Raw genomic sequence first — 19,124 nt, forward strand, 5'->3', positions numbered from 1 at the left:
GATTTTTTGAGTCTACTAAGTTGTATTTTATTAACAAAAACACATAAATAATTCTATTGTGACAATTGTTTCGACATTCGTTTGATAATGCCCTAACAAGGCGAAACAATTGTCACAATATAATTTTTTATGTGTTTTTGTTAATAAAATACAACTTAGTAGACTCAAAAAATCTGTGTTTGATTTAAAATTAATACATAAATTAAAATGGAGTTCTACAAATTAAACGCTAAATCAATAAATAAATTCAGATTTTACTTAAAAAGATCTGTTACACAGTAAAAAGTTCAATAAGTGGCTCGATATTTATTTTTAATACATTTCATTATATTTTTAAACTTTAAAAACGATCTCCTGAAAAATCAAGTTTTTTGAAGTATGACGTTGTTGAAAGGAGTGAGCGATATGTAGTAGCAGTGCGGAAGAGTGATTTATTGTTAAATGTCCCTTACATTCATTCCTGATAAACCAAACTTAAGTGCCATGTAACCGGTTCCTATTTTTAATCGATACTTTGGATTAAGTTAACTAACTAACTAACTAACCATCACGCCGCTTCCCCGCAGGGGTAGGCAGAGAGAATAGAACGCCACACTACTCTGTCTTTGCAAACATTCTTCGCCTCTTCCACGTTCATGCATCTCCTCATACATACCCACCGATTGTTTCGACTCCTAACCTGACCGTTTTCAAGTATTTGGCATACCTGATCGTACCAAGTTTTTCACGGTCTTCCTCTGCTCCTTTTTTCAATCACATTCTCCTCATGAATTTGTTTTACCGTTCTTTCCTCACTTATTCGTTCTACATGTCCAAACCATCTCAATCGACCATAACTACGCTCGTCCTAGATCATTCAAGTGGTGTTGCAATTACAGTCTTATTCGCAAGTCAGGAGTCGGAATAATCGGCGGACTTGTGTGTTAAAAATAACCTAAAAATACGGTTTTGAAAAGAAAAGAGTTATTACGTTTTTAATTGCGCTAGACGAATGTTTAGTTATTAAGGGTTAACGGGATTTCTGATGAATGAATGATTCGGAGCAGTTTAGGACTGGCGAGACAACTCCTTCTCGGAGCGGTACTGCACTCGCTCCATTAGGCCGAGACTTGGCGCCGGGCCAAGATGCCGTGTGTAGATAGACACACACAGAACTGTGTGCCTATGGCTGAAACGGCCACGTGCTTTCCGCTTTCAGTTAGTTTTCAGTTTTCAGTCTCGACTCTCCCACCGCTGCCGGCGCGTCAGGGAAGCGACCCTCCGGTCGATATCTCCGCGCGAAAGTTCAAAATCCTCTGGCAAAATGTGTCTGTGATTCGGTATCTACGATTGCATCGACCCCATAGCGTAAATTTATACATTTTGAGTTTGTCCAAATACTTGTTCACAAATCTTGATTACGTCCAATTACAGGAGTTATTTTTCGTTGTTGGGTAATAAAGGGCGATTTTTTAGTAGCTATCGGTTTTTAAAGAAAAAAAACACATAAAAATCAGAGAAATGCATGAAATATTTATTTGAATCGATAGTACGGTCCATATAATTTAATGTTTGAAGATTATTTCATTCAAACGTTGACCGCGGCTGCGCCTCAAATGGTCCATCCGCTTAGTCCAATTTTGGCATACACTTTCCAACATTTCGGCCGGTATCTCACGAATAAATGCTTCAATGTTGTCTTCCAATGCGTCAATCGAAGCGGGCTTGTTAGTAAAGACATGAGCCTTAACATAGCCCCACAAAAAATAATCTAAAGGCGTTAAATCGCACTATCTAGGCGGCCGATTGACCGGTCCCAAACGTGAAATATATATATATATATATATATATATATATATATATATATATATATATATATATATATATATATATATATATATATATATATATATATATATATATATATATATATATATATATATATATATATATATATATATATATATATATATATATATATATATATATATATATATATATATATATATATATATATATATATATATATATATATATATATATATATATATATATATATATATATATATATATATATATATATATATATATATATATATATATATATATATATATATATATATATATATATATATATATATATATATATATATATATATATATATATATATATATATATATATATATATAATACACATTTAGTGAGCGATTTTACGATTTTAATAGATTTTTATCGATTTCCGTCGCTTTTCTTATCCGTGCTTCGATCATCATTTTTATAAAGCAGTTTTATCGCGCGTATTCCATCTTCATTATCCTAAAGATTGAAAATCATAAACATGTTTCATGTTCGTGATTAATGTATTATTTCGGCGCGATCGAATACTTATCGGACATTCAATTTATCAGTAAGATAAGCTCTATTACAGTTAAACTTCGATATAACGGACTAATTGTAGGGAGAGGGTGTTCATTAAAGCCCAAAGTCCGTTATATTAAAAAGGGGCTTAATTTTTTTTAAATATGAACGCTGTATTAAGATAAAAATAAACAATACAAAACAAAAACAAAATTCTATTTGTTGTCTTCGGACACTCATCGTAAAGTGAAGTTGCTGTTTGATATTGACGCGCTTGCTTTCGATAATCCTACTTTGAGAAAGGAATCAAGTTTTGTTTGCACTTTTTGAGACATATGTAATTTGTTTACAACATTTTGAGTCTGTCCAAATACTTGTTCACAAAATCTGGATTATCTCCAATTACAAGAGTTATTTTCATATTATTTTTTGAAATCTCATCAAAGATGGAGAAGAATATTCTTCTTCATCTTTGATGAGATGTCAAAAAATAATATGTAATTTGTGTTTATCATGGCCGTTTTAAATTGTTTACGTGCGGCGACACTTGAATTTAAGCATGTGTAATATCAACAGTAGGTATATATAAATAAAAGTGATTTTTCACTCTAATATTTATTTAATATCACCCTGGACTGGTACCTGAAGGGGAGGGCCGATCACCTTCCCTTCATGTGTTGACGATCAAGATGACATTCCGTTTATATGACGCAGTGCCCTATGCACCATCGGGTGCGGATAAGGGTTTGAAGAAAAATATTAACTTGACGTTTTGATTTTTTTTACATTTGACCGTATTTTTTGCCTCTTGTGTCCGAAGTTCTTTAAGTAGAGGTCCGTTATATCGAGGTTTTACTATATCAAAGCGACTAAACCATTCACAAAAGCAATTAACTTATTTTCGGGGCAGTCTCTCGACCCGCCTGGCTGTAGACGAAATTGTTCTCTGAAGCCCGTTGTTCCAGGGTTCAATTTAGCAATTTCCGATGCTTTTGGCACCACGCGCCGTTCTCCTTCGACCTCCTTGGGGATCTTTCGTTGATAATCCCTAAGCTACGTGACCGGATGATCGTTATTTATAATCGGCCACCTCCTATCTCGGGAAAAGGAATGTTATAATAATAATTTTGGATGAAATTCTAAGTAAAACACTCGGGTTTTACCACTCGAGTATTATATGGTCGAGACTAGCTTCAGAAGCTACAGCTGCGTCCATCTACGGGTTTAAATATAAACGTTTCGTTTTAAACGTTTTATTCAAACCCATACACAAACGACCCAAGGGCGTTTGTGCACTACACGGAATTTTGCCGGACGGTAAAATTCCGTTAGTTCACAAGCTCACTAAGAGCGTTTGTCCACTACACGGAATTTTACCGTCCGGTACGTCAGTTAGCGTTTTAAAATTACGATTGGCTTGGATTGGCTTGTGCTTTTGTCCATCTTTCTTCGGATCGGTGCGTGAACACGTTGCGCGTAAATTCGATCACGTTAAACTGTCGTAGTCGCTTTCATTTTTCTAAACCGGACTGCCGGATGGTAAAATTATGGGTAGTGGAAAAGCGCCCTAAGGGCGTTTGTGCACTACACGGAATTTTACCGTCCGACACGCCAGTTAGCATATAAAAGGGATGATTGGCTTGTGCTCTTTCTTCGGATCGGTGCTCTTGATCGGTGCGTAAACACGTTGCGCGTAAATTCGAGCAAGCTAAACTGTCGTAGTCGCTTTCAATTTCCAAAACCGGACTGCCGGACGGTAAAATTCCATGTAGTGCACAAGCGGCTTAACCCTAAGATTTTTCATTTGCCAAGTACCCGGAGCGCAGGACTGATAACTGAGGTTATATACCGATTACTTTCAACTTAATCCAGCAAGATTGTAACTTTTTTCCCATTTTTGTTATCAGATTATTCGTTTAGAAAAATTACCAAAGCGTCGCCCTTTTATGGAGGCTGACCTACATCCATCAGGAAATTGTAATTTTTACTTGTTTATTTACGTACCGATTATTTCTCGTCAAAAAGCTACGCTCGTTAGTTTTGTGTCGGACGTTTTTTCTTCATACACTTAATACGTTATGATGGTTCAGTAGTTTCAGCCAAGATATTTGCGAGCTTATCTTGACCTAATTTATGGACGTATACTTTTTAGGTATCTACCTAGTAAATGATTTATTTCAAGTCTTTTCTGAACGACGTTCGAAGGACGCTGTCAGTGCTGTGCCTGTTTATGAACCTGACTAAATAAATACCACGCCGCTTTCCGAGAGAGTATGCAGAGAGGATAGAACAAAAATACACCATATATTGAGGGGTTACAATAAATCCAACCATTTTTTTTGCTATATTATTTATTTAATATTACCCTGGAATTGGTATCTGAAGCGCAGGACTGATCACCTAATCTTATTAGCCAGAAATCCACAGTACCTAATCTTATCACCAAGAAATCGAAAATAGGGTAAATCATATAGTTACTGGCCTCAGCGTGACACTAATTCTTCAATCATTAATGCAAATGATGGGACACATTGATTCGTAAAAATTTTACTTGTAATACTTAACTTTATACTAGAAACAGACTTGTAGAGCGTTTAAAACAGAAAAAAGCTCGTTTTTTAATGTTTTCTACACAAAACTACATTTAATTTAATTTAATTTTTGCATATATATATATATATATATATATATATATATATATATATATATATATATATATATATATATATATATATATATATATATATATATATATATATATATATATAAATATATAAATCCATACGTACATAAGTAAAACGGGTGTAAACTAAACAATTTTTTTAAAGGAAACAAACAATAAAAGTGTAAACACGTAAAAACCTCGTTTAGTAAAAGTTCTTTATGTTATGGAAGTTCAACTGCTTATAAATAAATAAAATCTCGCATAGTTAAAGGTTCGCAGCGTTAAATAAAATAATCCGAATAGTTAGTGACAACTGATGGCGACGATTGACGCCAGTATCACCTGTTCACAAGTGCTTGCGACAGTTTTATGATATTGACACGCGTCGATCTAATCTAACGACGTAGTGACGGAAGAAGGAAGTGGAACTCGTAAACACCTGCAGATAACTAACTAACTAGCTCCATAAAATACAATATCGATTCCGGATGTCGACGATGTTTTAACGGCGTGCATTGTGTCTAGTCTATACGCGGAACAGCTGAAATGTGTCAGGACTTGGGTGAGATTATGATTTTTTTTTAAATATTTGTTTAACTGTTTTTATTTAGTCTTCATTTGACCTGATGATGGAATGATCATTCATAAATCGGTAGCCATGAAGTACCTACCGTTTTTCAAAGTGGTATTACACGAAGTGAACGATGAATGATGAGGAGAGTGTTATATTACCATACCACAAAGTTAACAATGCATTTAATACAATATATTAAATATGTAATTATTTTTTTCAAGTTTTGACATTTACAGGTCTGGCGACCTGTCATCTGTTAATTTAAGCCAGGGCTGTCCAAATCGCGGGCCGCGGCATGTTTTCGATCTACCGCAATCACGAAAATTTTCGTGTTGCAAATTTTATTTCGCAGAACATGAATTTAATTTTGTCAGTTTTTAATTTTCTTCAAATGTTATAGCCTTCTGGTAACAAACAGCCTTCCTTTTACCTCCTGGCACTTAAAGGGTTAAAAAAAGACTTGTACTTGAGAGTAAAAGCGCTTTTTAGTACAATTTTATCACCATTGTACCTCATTCTTCCATTCAATTTGAAGGCACTTTCTAAAAAGACATTTCCTTAGCCCCATGTACACATGTAATGTGACATTGTCCCTCGTTCTCACCTTTAATTTGAGAGCACTATTGTAATAAAAAATTGTCCCTAGCTCCGACCTTCAACTTGAGAGTACACATCGCTCACGCCTTTCAACAACGTCATAAATAAAAAATTGTCAATTTTCAGTTGTGCATGTTTTCGGAATGCCCAAAAAATGTACTATATCCCAGCAAAAGAGGCATATTTTTAACTTAATATTTACTTGCTACAGGGCGGAAAGTGTTGTTTTTGCATTTTGAAGAAAAGGTATTGTTCAATTATTTTTTCAAACATAATAAATATTTTTCAAATGGAGAAAAAACCTTCAGGTTTTACCTAAAAAGATCTGTTGCACAGTAAAAAGTTCAGTAAGTGGCTTGATATTTATTTTTGATATATTGTATTTTATTTTTAATCCTTAAAAACGATCTCCTGAAAAATCAAGTTTTTTAATTTATGACGTTCTTGAAAGGAGTGAGCGACATGTGATGTGACATTGCCTCTCATTCTTACCTCAATTTGAGAGCACTATTCTAATAAGACATTGTCCCTAGCCCCGACCTTCAATTTGAGAGAACGCATGTAATGTGACATTGTTCCTCATTCTTACCTCAATTCGATAGTACCATTCAATACGACATTAACCCTCACCTCCACCTTGGATTCGAGAACACTATGTAATGTGACGTCATTCCTTGTCCCCAGGCTCAGGATGCGGCGACGGCTCGGGGGGGGAGGACGGCGGGGCGCTGTGCTTCGAGGACGAGGGGCTCGTCCCCGCCGCCATGCGCGCCCTCAACATGATGAGGAAGAACCGACACTTCTGCGACGTGGTCCTCTACGTGAGTATTACATCTATCAATTTGAATCCACCACTTTTTGTTCTGCCATTGTCTTGTCTTCAACATGTAAAATTTTAACAAATAATAGTGCATGTTTTTTTTTTAAATTTTTAGTTCCTAGTAAATATCCTTTTTAAATCAATAGTTAAAATTTGTAATCGATATAGCTATATACGCATTTTTATCGATTGTTGCGCGGTATGATCGATAATCCTCAAATTATCCGGAACATAGGTCTGTATGTTCCCGATAGTTACCTAAGACAGAGTTGGCATAGATTGTTTCACATTCCTATACACAGGACCAACATGCCGATGGTTATGCCTGTAAGAAGAGCTACCGCTATGTTGAACAATATCTCATTGGATATTGATCTGTTCCATGTGTCTGAAGGAGTTTTCCGAAGCGGAATTCTTCTACACCTTTAGCAATAGTTCTTGCATATATTTTATTTTAATGCATACGATTTAAATATTATATAGTTTGTAATGTATATATTAATTGAAATAAATAAATTGAAATTGAAATTTAATTGAAATATACATAATTGTAGAATTTTTTCTAGTACTTTAGGGTAGAAAAACCGACTAATCGGTGTTTGGTCGTTTACGTATAGCAGCGAAAAGCCGACTAGTCGGCTTTTGGTAGTTAATATAATAAAAATCATTTTAATCAAACGATTGGTACAGAAATTATGAATGTATTTGTTAATTGCTTATATTTTTTGCTATTTGTACAAATTTGCTTGGTTTTTGTTGTGTCGCAAATCGCCCAAAGGAAAGTAGCAATATAAATTTATCATTATAAAAATACTTAGTAAATAACACTATTTCTTAAAATCCACTGTCACACGTGTTTCGATGCATTCCACATAATTTTCAAACACTGATGCGGAATGCGTGGAATCACGTGTCACAGTAGATTTTAAGAAATAGTGGTATTCACTAAGTAGAACATGAGAGTGAGTACTAAGTAGAACATAAAAGTGACTGCCGAATCAATTAATGAAATTATAAAAATAGATTGATTTATAGACTGCTTAATATGTTTACTTAGTTTTTTCACCAGAATGTTTGCTTAGCATAAAGATTATATCTGCAATCAAGTAGCTATTTGGCAATTAATCGCTCGATCGAATCCAGGTAATAACTATAACGTAAAGCTTATCAGTCAATTTATTAAATTGCGCTCTAGCTACTATTTCAATCAGATTTCATGGGCTTTGATACAATTTTTTTATTAAAATAACTTTAAGTAAAACAAATGTAGTTATTATATTTAAACATGCAATTTGAGAATAGTATCAAAATATCGTAGTCATACAGAAGAAAGTGACCAAGTGCATTTTTTACGAAAAAGTGATCATTGACTATTTGATATCGTACTAGCTTAATATTGCCCTAAAAAACATCCCAAAGGATTTTAAACTTGGAAGTATAATATATTGACTTGGTAAAAATGACTAACTGCGTAGATTTTTATTTTCTTGCCAAGCAAAAGTGACTTAAATGGCCCTCCTGAACACTTTACGTTTTGTTAGTTGGTTACATTCTCCTGTACGACTACGATATATAACTACACTGCTGTCATGTGTTATCTCTGCCCCCCCTCCATAATGCATCACATTAAGAAATTTCTAAATGAGAATAGTGAATAGTGAATTTTTAAAGTAAAGTTGAACTCCAATTATCTAAATGAATTGTGACCAATTGTGACAATCCAGTAAAATATTGGAAATTTGAGTTTTTAAGAAAAGTTATTTTGTCTTTAAACCCTTATCCGCACCCCAATGGTGCATAGTACACTGCATCATATAAACGCAGTGTTATCTTGATCGTTAACACATGAAGGAGAAAGGTGATCAGCCATCCGCTTCAGGTACCAGTCCAGGGTAAAATTGAATAAATATTAGAGTGAAAAAAATCACCTATATTTATTTGACCCGCCCCCCTGTGAATCGAGCCCGGGACCTCCAGAACGGTAGCCAAGCGTACTGACCATTACACTACGGAGGCGAACGAAAAAGAGTCTATTTTAATTCATTACTGTATGGGAGAAAAAATATTTTTTTTAGAAAAATGTAATTCATTTTTATTGATTAAATGAAAAAAAATACTTTCACTTATTTATGTTTTTACAAAAATGTTAATAATATTAGTATACAAGCACTCACCCCGATTTTTATGTCTCGGTGAGTGGTTATATACTAATATTATTAACATTTTTGTAAAAAAATAAATAAGTAAAAATGACTAACTACAAAGTAAATGCTTTGAATATTAATAATATTGAGAATAAAAATACTTTTACTTGTTAAGCGTATATGTTAAGACTAATATTCCCACTATATTCAATTTTAATTTAAATTTAATTTTACTCGTTCAAAACAGTTTACTGATTTTTCTTTTTGTACAGACCGGCTGCACTGAAGTTCCTGCCCATCGCGCTGTCCTCGCAGCCGCCTCGCCCTACCTCATGGAACTCTTCACCGCAGATCAGGTACGGCATTTACTCACTGTAGACTCTAGTAATACGGAAAGTATACGATGATAATTAAGGTATGTTTTAAATATTGAAAGCATTAACAAAGCATAAAGCATTATGACTCTAGTCATAAATTAAACCCTGAAGAAGGCAACAGGTTGTTGCCAAAACCAGTTGGTTAATAAAAATGTGAGTGGATCAAAACACAAAGTATTTTTATTTCTCAAAATAATATATAAATAAGGTAACTCAAACCCTAACAAGGAGAGCACAAAACCGAAACAAGAAGAGCAGAAACGCAAGCGAGAAAAGCAAAGAATATAGCTGTCAATTTTTAGTCCTGAGAATCCTAAAATGCACCGCAGATGAATTCCATATCTTAAGAATAATGCAGATCAGGGGAGGAGTCAATGGGTAAAATTACTGAAGAAAACTTTAAACTGTATTTCGATTTCGTTTAAAATTTGAGTTCCTTAAATTTTTATCAAAATATTGTTTATTCATTTGTTTTTAACTTTGTGGTTTAGCATTAAAACATGTTTACAACATTTTGAGTGTATCCAAATACTTGTTCACAAAATCTGGATTATCTCCAATTACAGGAGTTATTTTCATATTATTTTGTAACATCTCATCAAAGATGAAGAAGAATATGGAAGTCTGGGCATTTACGGGTGTTGTAAATAAATTATCTGGTCAAATTATAAGCTAAATAATAAAAATGAAAATCGTATTATCTGGCGTTTCTCATGTGTGTGATTATAATCCTAATACTAAATAATATTATAAAACATGTTGATTATTAAAAAATTCAACACTTGTTTTAAACCACTTATCGAGTTTTATTTCACACGCCTAGTTTTGAAACATCTGTAGTTGTTAAACTAGTCGTGTGAAATATATCTCAATTAGTGGTCTAATGCAAGTGTTTTATCTTTAATAATAAACACTTGGAAGCACTTTAGGTGCCGAATATTTATAAGGTAAGACAATGTCTACTCATTCAACCAGGCCAAGTTTATATTTTCCTCGAATTTCATTGAATTTCTTAATAGCCTTGTGTTGTACAATTGTCCCTTTTGATTTGTTTAGGACCGGAGTGGGGGCTCAAGTGCCGTGGTGCTGCCCCTGTCCTACAAGCTAAGCGGGCCCTGTGAAAGGAGGGCCCTCCTGAGTCTGGTTGACTATGCCTACACCGGCAAGCTGAGTGTACCCGCTAACCAGGTTTGTTGTCTCCGTTGACTATATTCGCCTGATTGATGTAATTTACTCTATTATACCCTATTTAGTATATTTAGAAAAATAATTAAACAATACCTTTTCTTCAAAATGCACAAACAACATTTTCTGCCCTATAGCGGGTAAATATTAAGTTAAAAATATGCCTCTCTTGTTGGGATATAGTACATTTTCTGGGCATTTCAAAAACGTGCACAACTGAAAATTGACGATTTTTGATTTATGACGTTCTTGAAAGGAGTGAGCGATATATTACCCAACAAATATTATGGAATTCTACCAACTGTCTGCAGTTACAATAAATGAATTAGCACATTTTTAAATGCGATGTTGATTTGGCAGGTGAAGTCGGTGTACCTGTGCGCGTGGCAGCTGCGCATGGACGCGGTGGTGGCGCGCTGCGGGCGCTTCCTGGCGGGCGCGTGGCTGGCGCGCGACACGTGTCTGGCCGTGCGCGCCCTGCCCGGCCTGGCGGGCCCCGCGCGCTCCAACGTCGACAAGTACATTGCCCAAAATGTTAGTACAGCTCTTCTATACTGTGCCAGCTGACCACCATTGACTCAAAACTCCAAATAAAACAAACCTTTTTACATAAGTTTTAATGAATAATAATGAAACCCTTGTCCGTACCCCAATGGTGCATAGGGCACTGCATCATATAAACGCAGTGTTATCTTGATCGTTTACATGAAGGAAAAGTGATCAGCCCTCCGCTTCAGATTTTAATGTATTTTAATGTATACGCTTTCAATTTTAAGATTGTAATATGTGTGTTAATTATAAATAAATAAATTGAATTGAATTGAATCTGTTTAATGCAGTGGTCGTCCATTTGGTGTAGTGGTTGACATTCCCGTTTGGTTCCAGTTCTCGTCGCTGTACAAGAGCAGCTCGCTGTCGGCCCTGCCGCTGGTGCAGGTGGAGGTGCTGTACACAGTGAAGCGGGACATGGACCGCATGGAGCACGGAGTGCTGGCCGAGCTGCTGCAGATCTGGCTGCGGGACCAGATCACCGACGAGCAAGTTGAGGTAATGTCTTTTTTAAATTTTTTATTTCGGAATTGTGTGTGAGCACATTTTGAGAGCAAATATTTCAAGTGAACTTTTTTACCATCTATATATCATGGGTATACTGGCAACGTTAAGTCTAAAATCCCCGTTTGAATAATCCCTGTTATTTAAAGCTTTTAGCCTTAATAAAATACCCGCTATTAAACTTAAAGTTAAATTTACTTTTAAAACCACTCAAGTCAGAGTTTCTCGGTTCAAACCCACTACAACTTGATACCTATTTCTAATAAATAGCCGCTTAGGCTCATAGAAATAGTATGAAATTGAAATATTTGTGTAAATAATAAAAACACAAATATGTATTTCACTTTAAAAAAAAACTTTATTTTGCCAGTTTACAAAATGTTGAAGTATTTCTTTCTCGTTATCAGAATGTCGAGTATTTTGCCAGTTTACAGAATATTGAAAACTTTATAATATATATCATTAAGTAAAAATTCCATATTTTCGAATTAACGTTTTTTGCCAGTACACCTATGATATATCATCCATTAGTTTTTCCCTCTACCTGCTGCCGTAATTTGTAATTTATGTTTTTTTTTTATATTGTTAAAAGTACTATCTACCCTCTGATTGCAAACAGCTATATAAGATATTAAACATTTTTGACCAATATCACTAGTCTGGTTTTGGTTGGTCGGAAGATATTGCTTTTTAGCAATAAGCCCGCCAATGTAATTATTTCTTTTCCATACATGAAATTCAAATAAATAAATAAAAATTGGGTTGGGAATAAGTAATTTTGTATTTTGCCCCCTTTTTTTTCAACTAAGTATGTATATCTCGTTTGTAATTGGTAACATCGGATCGTACGATATGGCGTCGTGAAGGTGTGAGCGTATACTACAAACGCTTCTTTGAAAGTATTGCAATTGGTCAGGTCACTCGTGAACTATCGTGCGTCGAGTATAGAGGTCTCAATGGAAGAAATTCACCATATTTTACTTTTTACTACCTGAAAGAAAAAAATGCATCGAAATCGACCGAAATTTGCAACATATACGGGGCCAATACTCTTTTGGTTCAGAATACTCGAAAAATCAAAATCGGTAATTTTGCATGAGAATTACCTCAATTAATTCAGAATATTTTGAGTGTGTCCAAATTAATCTTCAGAAATTCTGGATTTGATCTATATAGGAATTTCTTGAATGTTTTTTGCAGATACTTTGTGGCACATTTTATAAACTTTATAAAATTAAACAACTTTGTTTTGAGGTTCTTGTTGAAACCGGTTGGTTAAAGTGTACTAATAATAAAAAAGTGGTTTAAACAAAGTTGTTTAATTTTATAAAGTTTATATAGGAATCATTTATATATAATACAATTCGGGAAAGAATCTCACATAAGTTTCATCTAGGTTTCTGATAATAAAGAACAACGAGGGTGCAGTTGAAAAGGAATATTTGCAATTGTCTGGAGATGTAAAAACTTCAAATTTATTGAAAAATAATTAACTCACCATCACGCCGCTGCCACGCAGAGGAGTGAGCAGAGAAAATAGAATGCTATACACAGAAAAATATATACATATTAAGAAATCAAAAAGCTACATAGAAAAAATATATGAATTCACCAAGTATTTTAAGGAGTTGTTTTCTAACAACCCTAACCATGTGTTCTTGCATTCTCAGATCAACCAGCTGGTGGGGAGGACTCACCTGCTGTATGTGGCCGGCGGAGGCGGGCTGAAGGACTGCGCCGCGCTCCCGCCTGCGCACTCCGACACCCCGCTGCTGCAGGACTACCGGAGGATGCTCCTGAAGTGCCCTAAAAGTAAACAATTTTGCATTGCGTAAAGCCGAGTGTCCACAGCAGCATACGCGTATTATGTGCGCATGTGTGTGGAGATCGCCGTTGATCGAGATTTCTGATATCTGTTTTTTATTTTAAATAATCATTATTTGTCCGCCTCTATATTGTAATATGTAGTCAGCACGCTTGGCTACCGCACTCTAGGTCCCAGGTTCGATACACAGGAGGGGGGTTTGTCAAATAAATAATATTCATAAGACTTGAGGTCTCAAAGAGATATATATGTAAGTGATTTTTGCTCATTAATATTTATTCAATATTACCCTGGACTGGTACCTGAAGCGGAGGGCTTATCACCTTTCCTTCATGTGTTAACGATCAAGATAACACTGTGTTTATATGATGCACCTATCGACAATCATAGTCGTGATAATACCTAACACGTATAACTAAACAGGCTATTCCCTTTGAGCGGAATGGACTTCCGCTTGAAATCATGGTATACATTGCACAACATATTTTGATGAGAGTTTGAAGAAGTTTGATAACTTTCTATCATTAAGGCGTGAGAGAGACGCAAATATATTTTATTAAATTACAGTGGCTATCATCCCCATTCTATTATATACCTCTACAAAAGGAAAATTTTCCTTTGGGAGTATTTCCACTGATTTCAGTAATGTGAAGTATTAAACACTATTTTTCATTCATCAACTATACAAAATATATGAAGAGTTAGCGTTAGTTACGTTTTAAACCAAAAATAATTTCCTTGTCAGCTCTCAGTCCAGAGGAATTGAGGTTTGAATTTTGAGTACCGCCCGGGTCACAAAATGTGTGCCAAATGCACTTGGGGCATCATCAAATGTATCACAGCGTGTGCCAACTGTGTGTAAAGAGGTTATAAATAAGTAAAATGTTAAAAATATTTCATTAAATGGTTCAGTAGTCATTTTCTGAAAATACCTATTTTAAATTTACATTTTATTTGGCAAATAGTGGCATTTCCACTTCTTAAAATCTATTGCAATGCATTCCACATCATTTTCTTTTGATAATGATACGAAATGCATTATAACATGTTATACATAGATTTGAAAAAAATATTGGTATTATCCAAGTAAAATTTAAATTCCCTAAAAAATTTAAAAAAAAAACACGTAGACAGTTACACATTCCAATGGGCAAAAATTCATTTGTGCTCTGTTCCACTTATTGTAATAGATAAGAGTGAAAAAAATGTGAGCTTGCATTTTAACATGATAATACTTATGATGAAAAAAATGTCGAATGACATTCCATATGGGACTTACGAGAAAAAAATCGATGCCGAATGAGATTCGACATTGGACCAGTAAGGGGTTAAATCCATGCTTGAATAATCTTCTTCTTCTTTGTTTAGGACTTTGTTCTGTTATTCTCTGGTCTGCTCCTGGGAGGTGAAAGACCAGCTATCGCTCCATCTTTAAGGTGGTCTTCCTGGGGGTCTGCTACCTCTTATGCTGCTGCCCACTGCTATTTTCCCCCTTTCGATCCAAATTTGCTCTTCCCACATGATTTCTCTAGAAACGTCTTCTTTCTCTTCCCCTTTAATGTATTAATATTTTTATTATCCAGATGGCAAGAAAAATGGCAATGGTCATGCAGCAGTCAACGGGTCTAACGGCAGCCGACCATCCGCCGTGTATTCCCGAGACATCGTGGAGAGGGCGCACCGCCAGCCCGGAGACGACTGGGCCGTCATCGTCAGCGAGAAGCTGGCCGGTAAGTTGCCAGACGGACCCGTATCTGCAGTGGTGGACTCTCGTGCCCAAAGTAGCTCAGGTCCTCAAGAACTAACATTTCTAGTTAACTCAGTTCTTGCCTATCTGGAGCAGTGTTGTCAGTCTAAATGGAGCGAAAATGAGATTTAAACATGTAAAATTTCCCTCCATTATGGGTTCTGGGGAAAAGTGTATTTTTGCTGCCCAAATTTATTTTTCTTTAAAGACTTACAAATAGGGCTATGAACCCCAAGTGCTCTAGCCATTCCTTCTATTAACCTTTTCTCTCATGCTATACCTCTTACTTTTCTACTATTTCCTACTATGCCCATGTAGCAGTAATGCCCTTCACTCAAACTCATACAATTTTAAACATCTCCACATAGATAAAGAAGAATATGGAAGTTTGGGCATTTACAAAAGTTTGATGGACTGTTAGTAACTAGCCCAATATCACTTGTCAAATTTTTCTCAACAGATGAGATAATATTGCCCAGATGATAATTTTCGTACGATTCCAGAGCACACATTCCTGTCGCTGTGCACGCTGGACGGCCACCTGGCGCTGGTGTCGGCCTCGCTGCGCCTCAACGAGTCCCCGCTGCCGTCGCCGCTGAGTGCCTCAACGCCCGCGCCCGGCCTGCCGCTGCCGCACGGCCGCGCGCCTGCCGCGCTCCCGCTGGCGCCTCTCGACCACCCGCGCTGCGCCCACGGCATGGCCGTGCTCAACGGGAAGATCATTGTGTGCGGTGAGTGCCCATAATTGTATTTTCTTCTGCTTCATGAGCCCTCTGTCCTTCACTGATAGATATAGGCCTCTTCCGTACCTTTCCATTTCCTTCAATCGGTTGCTGCTTGCAGCCAGATTCTATCCCCCGCAACCCTACCTTTGAAATGAAGTTGGCGCAGAAGGTAAAAATACCCTTCCTGTCTTAAGTAGGAATGGGTAGGAATACCTTTCCCGTCCTTAGTGTGTTAACACACCTCATGCGGGGCCAATTGAGTGTACGTCAATGTGTGACGCAGGCAGTGTATATGCTCGCGTAACGTATTGACACATTGTTTGCGGGAAACGATTAAAAGCATCTTTTACCATCCATTTTTAATTTAAGTTTTACTTTAAATTTTATTTTCAGGTGGCTATGACCGTGTGGAATGCCTGAATTCCGTGGAGAGCTATGATCCAGAACTAAATAGGTGGACCCAACTACCTGACATGAGGCAACAGAGAGGAAGGTTTAACATCGCACAGGTAAATGAGAGAGAGAGATAGACAAACATCATAATTTGTGCTCATTAACTTGTCCAGGAGTGAGTTTTTTTTTTCAAACTTTTTATAATTTTTTATCATGGTCTCATGGATAAATATTTTGTGCTATAAATAATATTTAGACCAGTAAACATGTTTTATATTAAAATTATCCATCCTTTATTTCATCCTTTTTCTTTGACAATATCATTACGATGACGTCACACAAACTTTGTGTAAAATGTAAAATGTCATGGGCTATAATGAAATGTGGTTTTGAAAAGTGTTTAAATATAATCACAAATGGCAGTAAAAGTGCCATTTTAGAAATAAATGTCACCGGGTTTTATTTATAAGCGCGGGCGTTCATGTACGCCCATACTCCTTTGAGGAGAGTTTTGTCCGGATGACTATGTACAGTCACAATCCCGGACAAGTTAAATGTGCTGTTCATTATTGTTGCTCATGCTTGCATTCATTAATTCCTGCATCTAGTGTAATGATTACTGCATTTGACTACTTTGCCAGAGGTCTTGGGTTCGATTCCCAGTGAGGTCAAAATAAATAATAAATAATAAATTAATAAGTTATTTTCATAATAATATATTTTTAACCGTTTCAAGGCTTAACGATGAATGATATGGAGACTGTTTTATATAAAAAATTACCCAGCCCTTGGGAAAAATGTTAAAGAATTATTTACACTAACGACTATTTTAATTTCACATACACAAAATAATGAAAATTTATTTTGAATATCAACAAAATATTGTATTTTTTAATGGTATTTATAGAGGACATATCATGCTACACAAGTAATATAATTTATGTATTAATTTTAAATCAAACACAGATTTTTTGAGTCTACTAAGTTGTATTTTATTAACAAAAAACACATAAAAAATTATATTGTGACAATTGTTTCGCCTTGTTAGGGCATTATCAAACGAATGTCATTCGGAATGGATAAAATCTGTGTTTGATTTAAAATTAATACATAAATTAAAATGGAGTTCTACAAATTAAACGCCAAGTCAATAAACAAGTAATATAACTTTATCACAATATCTATAACAATTTATTGAGTGTTGCACGAAAACATAAAGTTATTTTAAAAACAGTAACCCTGTATCAGAGACTCAGAGAGTATCAGAGATCAGGGAAAGCCTTTAGAAAGATGACTGTAACTTTGATAATATCGATAAATTGTAATATTTTACTATTTCCTAATATGTAGATGTATCTATGTATATATTCTAATTTTAAAAATATTCCAATCGGATATGATATTAGCCTGCGAAAAGCTCAAAGGAGAGCACTCTCATTATGCGCTCATTTTGTATGGCCGGCCTGGAGAGCACGGAATTGAAGAATAAATCAATGTAAACCAATAAGTTAGTTGATTTCATAGACGTTAGTTATACTCCTGATATTATATTGTAAATGGTTATACGCTTTGTTTTGTTTGTAGGTTGGTGAGAGGATATACGCGGTGGGCGGGAGTGACGGCCACTTGGAGCTGGACAGCGTGGAAATGTACACGGCACCCCCGGAAGACTCCGGAGACTCCTCAGGCAGGTCCATGAGCGCCTCTCTCGAGAGCCAGAGCGGCAGTATAGAGGATGCGACCATCAATAATGGTAAACACCGCTTTCTCTTATATGCACTGAACAACAAACTATCCACCATGCTGCGTAAAAGATTAACTGCCTTATACATACGAGCGTGCTAACCCGTATCACGTATAAAATAGTGCACGAAAATTATTTATTTATTTATTTAAACTTCAGGTACAGAAAATAAAAAGTACATTGGCGGGCTTATTGCTAAAAAGCAATATCTTCCAACCGACCAAAGACGGACTAGTGATATTGATCAAAACGTTGGATACCATATATAGCCGTTTGCAATCAGAGGGTAGATAGTACTTGAACATTTAAAAAACATAAATTACAAATTGACATTTAAAAAAAAACATAAATTAACAAAAGACGATAATAAGGAGGGCAAAGGAAGAAGGGAGTTTAGGGAATAAGGAGGGCAAAGGAAGAAGGGAGTTTAGGGAAGGAGGTAGAGGGAGGAGGTTTGATGGACAGTTAGGATTCTAATGACAGATAGTAATGTCTCAGACGTTTTTAAAAGTTAATACATATTATTAATACATATTATTATTAAGTTAATACATATTAATAATATCTGTTCCAAAAATATTTAATGAATACCAGATATGCAAAAATAGACCAACGCGGGAAAAAAATTAGGCGAGAAACTCGCTATTATTGTCCCGACTGTTACGTAGGTCTGTGTATTCCACGTTTTAAAATTTATCACACAAAAAAATACTTCTAAATCTTATTTCATTTAACTTATAATAGTTAAAAAAATAATATGTAAAAAAAAAACTGTACATTATTTACATTTACAATGGTTTGCAACCTTTGAAATTACAAAAGTACATAAACCCATGATAAATGCACCTATTATGGCAAAATTTTGTCAGGCATGAATACAGCGAACATTATTTTCATAATTCTGTAGAAAGAAAAGGTGATTTTTTTGCCATTTTCT

The 19,124-nt window shown here is 35.4% G+C and overlaps 1 protein-coding gene across 3 annotated transcripts in view; it reads left to right on the top strand.

Moving 5' to 3' along the window:
- The window catches only part of LOC148306654 (influenza virus NS1A-binding protein homolog), a 90,401-nt gene that overhangs the window by 66,549 nt on the left and 4,728 nt on the right, over nucleotides 1-19,124 (top strand). For 2 of the 3 annotated variants that reach the window (XM_088264603.1, XM_088264605.1), the window contains 10 exons: nucleotides 6,859-6,995; nucleotides 9,411-9,494; nucleotides 10,572-10,703; nucleotides 11,061-11,234; nucleotides 11,586-11,747; nucleotides 13,424-13,565; nucleotides 15,162-15,308; nucleotides 15,829-16,056; nucleotides 16,444-16,559; nucleotides 18,028-18,196. In XM_088264603.1, coding sequence (XP_088120729.1) covers nucleotides 6,859-6,995; nucleotides 9,411-9,494; nucleotides 10,572-10,703; nucleotides 11,061-11,234; nucleotides 11,586-11,747; nucleotides 13,424-13,565; nucleotides 15,162-15,308; nucleotides 15,829-16,056; nucleotides 16,444-16,559; nucleotides 18,028-18,196 — 1,491 coding nt within the window. Of the gene's footprint in view, nucleotides 1-5,405; nucleotides 5,566-6,858; nucleotides 6,996-9,410; nucleotides 9,495-10,571; nucleotides 10,704-11,060; nucleotides 11,235-11,585; nucleotides 11,748-13,423; nucleotides 13,566-15,161; nucleotides 15,309-15,828; nucleotides 16,057-16,443; nucleotides 16,560-18,027; nucleotides 18,197-19,124 lie in introns of those variants that run through there. The other variant, XM_088264604.1, reaches the window with a different exon arrangement.

Source organism: Brachycentrus maculatus, unplaced genomic scaffold, assembly GCF_059751285.1.
Source record: "Brachycentrus maculatus isolate JH-2025_06_01 unplaced genomic scaffold, ASM5975128v1 h1tg000234l, whole genome shotgun sequence".
In the NCBI taxonomy this organism is placed as follows: domain Eukaryota; kingdom Metazoa; phylum Arthropoda; class Insecta; order Trichoptera; family Brachycentridae; genus Brachycentrus; species Brachycentrus maculatus.